Source organism: Sinocyclocheilus anshuiensis, unplaced genomic scaffold, assembly GCF_001515605.1.
Source record: "Sinocyclocheilus anshuiensis isolate Anshui unplaced genomic scaffold, SAMN03320099.WGS_v1.1 scaffold869, whole genome shotgun sequence".
NCBI classification, from domain to species: domain Eukaryota; kingdom Metazoa; phylum Chordata; class Actinopteri; order Cypriniformes; family Cyprinidae; genus Sinocyclocheilus; species Sinocyclocheilus anshuiensis.
Window position 1 is genome coordinate 1539150 of NW_015558630.1, and position 6000 is coordinate 1545149.

The 6000-nt window shown below is 41.8% G+C and overlaps 1 protein-coding gene across 1 annotated transcript in view; it reads left to right on the top strand.

The window, feature by feature from the left end:
- LOC107680755 (B-cell lymphoma/leukemia 11B-like) overlaps nt 1-2697 on the top strand; it is a 60929-nt gene extending 58232 nt beyond the window's left edge. The window contains exon 5 of the mRNA XM_016476801.1: nt 623-2697. Coding sequence (XP_016332287.1) covers nt 623-2607 — 1985 coding nt within the window. The 3' untranslated portion in view covers nt 2608-2697. The remainder of the gene's footprint in view (nt 1-622) is intronic.
- Nucleotides 2698-6000: the final 3303 nt, after the last annotated feature.

Consider the following 6000-nt stretch of genomic DNA (forward strand, 5'->3'; position numbering starts at 1 on the left):
TGATGTGTGCTCCCCCTTCCCCCAACCCACACCCTCCTCTCTCATTTTTTCTTCGTTTCTTTGAGGAGACAACTTAATTTTATTTGTTTCATAGTGATGAGAATCCCCTAAATCACAGTATAAGTTGTACTTTTCAAATTTGGTGGCATATTACTCTGGCATCCTAGGCCAGTCTCAGTGCTTGGAGGATTTCCCAGTTTAGAGTTCTCTTGCCTGGCATTATGCTTCTACAATGAGTCAGTCGTTTGTAAAAGCGAAGATTAAAAACAAGCTGAAATGGGGAATGCAATGTTCCCATAGCACCAACCCTTCGTGGAGCAGTATGGAAATGCACTTGTCACAGCTCTATTAAGTGTGAGTTGCCCTGTTCATGTGACAGCCTGATGAGTGCACGAAAATGGCCATTGCCCAAAGTGTCGATACCTCAAACCTTTGTTCTTTGTAACATGTAATCATGCTTGACCCTATGCCTAATTTTTTTATCAAGTCAGATCTGATTTTAGTGGTTTATTTACCAGGCCTAAATTTCTGGCATTCTGACACAAGTGTTGTGAAAGTGACCTGCAGAGGTATTAAACTGAAACACAAATAAAGATCTTTGTTGTTTTCTGCTTGGTTGCAGGTAGAGATGAACCTTCGAGTTACATATGCACAACGTGCAAACAGCCCTTTACCAATGCCTGGTTCCTCCTGCAGCACGCTCAGAACATGCATGGGATCCGCATCTACTTGGAGACCAACCCCTCAAATACCTCCCTGACCCCACGGATCACTATTCCTCCCCCCATTGGTGCTGAATCCATACCACAGTCCCCATTAACCAACTTTTTAGGGGACAACAACCCCTTCCACCTCCTACGGATGACTGGGCCCCTACTCCGAGAGCCCCCACCAAGCTTTGTGGAAAACCGCCTGCCTAATACGCCTCCCTTTGTCAGCCCCCCTCCTCGCCATCACTTAGATCCCCATCGCCTAGAACGCCTTAGCGCAGAGGAAATGGGTTTAATCTCCCAGCATCCCAGTGCCTTTGAGAGAGTGATGCGCATGACACCCATGGCCATGGAGTCCCAGTCCATGGATTTCTCCCGCCGACTTAGGGAGCTCGCTGGAAACAACAACTCCACTCCACCGCTGTCACCAAGCCGTGCCAACCCTATGCATCGCCTCCTCAATCCCAACCCCTTCCAGCCCAGCCCGAAGTCGCCCTTTCTGAGCACCCCTCCGCTGCCTCCCATGCCCCCTAACAGCACCACCCCGCCACAGACACAGGCCAAGTCAAAGTCCTGTGAGTTCTGTGGCAAGACCTTCAAGTTTCAGAGTAACCTGGTTGTTCATCGGCGAAGCCACACGGGCGAGAAACCCTACAAGTGCCAACTGTGTGACCATGCCTGTTCTCAGGCTAGCAAACTGAAACGCCACATGAAGACCCACATGCACAAGTCTGGCTCTTTGACAGGGCGCTCTGACGATGGCCTGTCCACCACCAGTTCACCCGAGCCAGGCACTAGTGACGTCACCGGGGAGGGTATGAAGAACAGAGATGGCGACTTTAGAGGTGAGGGCATGGGCCCTGAAAATGAAGAGGAGGAGGAAGAGGAAGAAGAGGAGGAACTAGAAAATGAGAGCAGGCCTGAGTCAAACTTCAGCATGGACTCAGAGTTTAGTCGGAATAGGGAAAATGGCTCAAAGCCACTTTCAGATGAGAAGAACCTCTCCTTGGGGAAGATGGTGGAAAATGTAGGGCTCAGCTCCATCCAGCAGTACAATAACTTAATAGTCGACAATCGGAAAAGGCTTCCGTTCTATAAAAGAATGTCAGAAGGGCAGAGGGATGCAGGTGACAACGATTCAGTAGTGGGGAAAATGGACCAAGTGGAGCGCGCAACTGTGAACGGAAGGAACTGTGGCTCAGGCGACTCTTTCTCGGGCCTGTTTCCCCGCAAGCCCACTCCCATCACCAGCCCAAGCTTCTCCAACTCCTCTAACAAGAGGATCAAAATCGAAAAGGATTTGGACATACCCTCAGCCCCCCTAATCCCATCTGAAAATGTCTACTCCCAGTGGCTAGTGGGCTATGCAGCATCCCGCCACTTCATCAAAGATCCCTTTCTTGGCTTCACCGATTCCAGACAATCTCCATTCGCCACCTCCTCGGAGCACTCTTCCGAGAACGGCAGCCTGCGATTCTCCACGCCGCCAGGGGACCTGCTGGACGGGGGCCTCTCCGGCCGCAGTGGTACCGCTAGTGGAGGCAGCACCCCACACTTGGGACCGGGCCGGCCCAGCTCAAAAGAAAGCCGGAGGAGTGACACTTGTGAGTACTGTGGGAAGGTGTTCAAGAACTGTAGCAATCTGACAGTGCACAGACGCAGCCACACAGGCGAGAGGCCCTACAAGTGTGAGCTTTGCAACTACGCCTGCGCCCAGAGCAGCAAGCTCACCCGCCACATGAAGACACACGGCCAGCTCGGTAAGGAAGTGTACCGCTGTGACATTTGCCAAATGCCCTTCAGCGTCTACAGCACGCTCGAGAAACACATGAAAAAGTGGCATGGGGAACATTTGATGACGAATGAGGTCAAAATTGAACAAGCAGAGAGAAGCTAAGCCAGATTTCCTATTTTGTCTCACAATTCCTTGATTATAAAAGGGGTAGCTGGATACTCTGTTTTTTTATTTTATCTTTTTTCCGTTTGTTTGTTGTTGGGTTTTTTTTTTTTTTTTTTTTTTTTTTTTTTTTTTTAAAAATTAATTTGGAGCTGGTATAAGTCACCTATCTATGAGTGGATACATTAGACAATATTTTATATGGAGCCTTTAACTGTGCAATAATTTCTGTATTTATTGGATTTTTTTTTATGTTTTGGCATATGCAGGTTCATTTTTTATTTAATAATTTTTTTATTCCATTATCTTATGATTTATTTCAAATGCTGAGATTTTGTTTAAACCCAAAAGACATCCTGAGATTTTTGTTTGTTTGTTTTTAGCAAAACAGAGTATCGTTTGAGAAATCCATAGGCCGCTGCTTACGATGTAGATTATTTAAGATACACATGTAATTTCTTGAAGAGAAGCCACATTCAATCTTCAAATTTTGAACGCTGAATTGAGAAAGCTTTGTCTTTTCTTTTGTTTTCCTTTTTTGTTTATTATTCATACTTACAAAATGAGCGGACAACAATCCTTAGACCTTGTAGCACAAACTGATTTTAAGCATGTCAATCTAATTGGGAATGTAGCACTGAATATCAGTTCTAATAGTAAATCTAAAGAGGACTGTTGGGCTGAAAACCTCCGTCTACTTGAAATCAAGGAGAGGGGACTATAAAAACAGACAAAAGTCAAGGCAGCTGCTTATCGGTACCTAGTACCGACCCAGACAACGCTAGTCATAGGATGGATTGTGTTATAGGTCTCACTTGGTTTCAATAGTGAATTTTAATCGCCAGCACCCTTTCCATAGACACTGCACTTAATCAAACCCATTTGATTTTGCTGAACAGCACAATAGTGGTAGAAGGAAGATGGCTTTAAACCAACTCAGGGTGAGCTGCATAGCTACTTTTGCCAAGTCTGCTATCTGATCTCAGCCGTCTTCTCTGATAAAGCAGTCCGGTCCTCTGGTTCAGCTAATTCACAACCCTCGCCTCGCCTCGTCTCCACACTTCATATTACACTGCCAACCACCACTAAATGTCATGAATCAACTCCATCTTTCCCATAAAAGTGGCTTGTCATACTACAGCGTTAAGTTAAAGGGACAGATGTCTTGGCCAGAGGATGAAGCAGTTTTCGTACACTAGGAGAGTGATTTAAACACACACACACACACACACACACACACAGGAAGAGAAAGAGAGAGAAGGGTCTTTACAGTCCAATTCAGGTTAGTAAACCTAAAAGCACATTAGTCAAAAGCAAGGCAGCATCACTGTTCTGTTTCCATTGACTGACATTTAAATCTAAACATTGTTATTTTGTGTTCAGTTCTGTTGTTTCATTTTTGGGTATTAGGGTCTGCTGTTCTAGAGGGAGTCACCACTTTAACCAGATTAGGTTAGAATTAATTCAGTTACATGTTTAGCAATGTTGTCATTCTATTAGAATGTTTCTTAAATCACTTGAAACAGCCTTATGCATTGAAAATAATGGATAATTTTTTGCTACAAATAGGCAAGGAAGAGGCTGGACAAAAATCAGGAACTACATAAACTTAAAAAAGAAAAAAAGAAAAAAGAAAAAAGTAAAACGTTTAGTGCACTCTGTCTTAAAATACGTTTACAGTATTGAAACAAGTACAAGGGTAAAATTATATTTCTGTGTATGTGTGTTTTAAACAAACAAGAATTTTCCTTTTCTGTTTTTTGTTATCAAGTTTGCTTATAAAGTTTCTCTGAATGCCATAGTGGCGTGTGTATATTGGTTTTTGGTGACGGGATTTTAAGTATATATATATATATATATATAAATAAATATATATATGACATTTTTCTTGTTTACTGTAAAAGTATACCAGTATTTGTAATATTGGAGAATGCCTGGGCATTTTACAAAAAAGAAAAAGAAAAAAAAAAGGAAATAAAAGAAAAAAATAGTTTTTCCCAATTATTATTTCTTTACGTCTTTTCTTTCTTTTCTTTTTTTTTTCTTTTCAATTAATTTCATTTCGCAGTCCAATTTAAATTGTGGGTCTTTAAAATGTTTTGTCACTGTAACTGTAAAAGTCCTGAGTTTTAGTAACTTTTCTGCCTTGGGTATAAGAAAATAAAGATTAAATTCATCAAAAGAGAACTGCAATGGGGCCAGCGACATTTACATATGGAAAGATGATCACAGGAAAAATACTGAGGTTCCTGTCATGTATATCTTTCTGGTTTCTTCTTTGGTAATGGATTTTCTTAATGGCTGGAATGAAATACATGTGTAGGCACTATGATGTGTTTATGTGTGTATATATATATATATATTTATATATATATATATACTGTATATGTACACACATTTGGCAGGATACAATTGTGAAAATTGAAATTAAAAATGTACAGATGAGTTTAAGATGAGGTTGTCTGACCTTTTACTGTAGCTACATATAAAACAGTAAATGTTTTGTTCACTCTTATCTTGGTTGTAAATAATTTTTATATGCTTGCCCAGACTTTGTTTTGTTTCTCTCTCTCTCTTGATCTTTTTTTTTTTTTATTTGTGTGTTCTGGCAGCAGTGTGTCTTTTTTTTTTTTTTAAAACAAAGCCCCTCTCTGTCCTTTGATTTTTGGGGTGTAATACCTGATTTCTGGGGCCTGTAAAGTTCAGTTTTTTTTAGCATGGGAAGAATAGAGCACAAATACAAGATGTTTTAGTTGTCCAAGTCATTATCGTGTCATCATTTTCTGATCAGGAAGTAAAGAAAAAGGTCTGGAAATGTTGGAAGGTCTTTCTCTCTCTCTTTCTCTCCCTGTCTGTCTCCTTCCCTCTGCACACACACACACACACTCTCTCTCTCTCTCTCTCTCTCTCACACAGACACACCCACACCCACAGGAAACAGGCTCGCTCATAGTATGTCTAAAATAATCGACACGGGACTTTCAAATGTGTAGGTAACAGGATAGCCGAGCCAAACCTCGCTGTATATGATCTCTCCAATTGTGTGCAATTCACATCAAAGCTTTTTGCCTTCAACCAAAGGCTACAATTAAAGTCATCAAGAGCTACTAAAACTGACCACACTCATACAGACAGGAATCGATCAACCTGACCCACCATGTATACTTTCAAACCCTTTCCCAGAGTGTATTAGCCTCTGGTATCTGCATCTAAAAAAAGATGTGGCACTTTGTGGAGGTCAAAGAGCTCTGTACGACTGTTTGCCCACTAATTTATACAGTACGTTCATCTCAAACTGACAATTATGTTCACTTGTGTTATACTAGTTGTTTTTGAAAGCCGCCCTTCTGTGTATATTTTAGTATTTTTTCCTCCCGTATTTCTTCCAAGCAT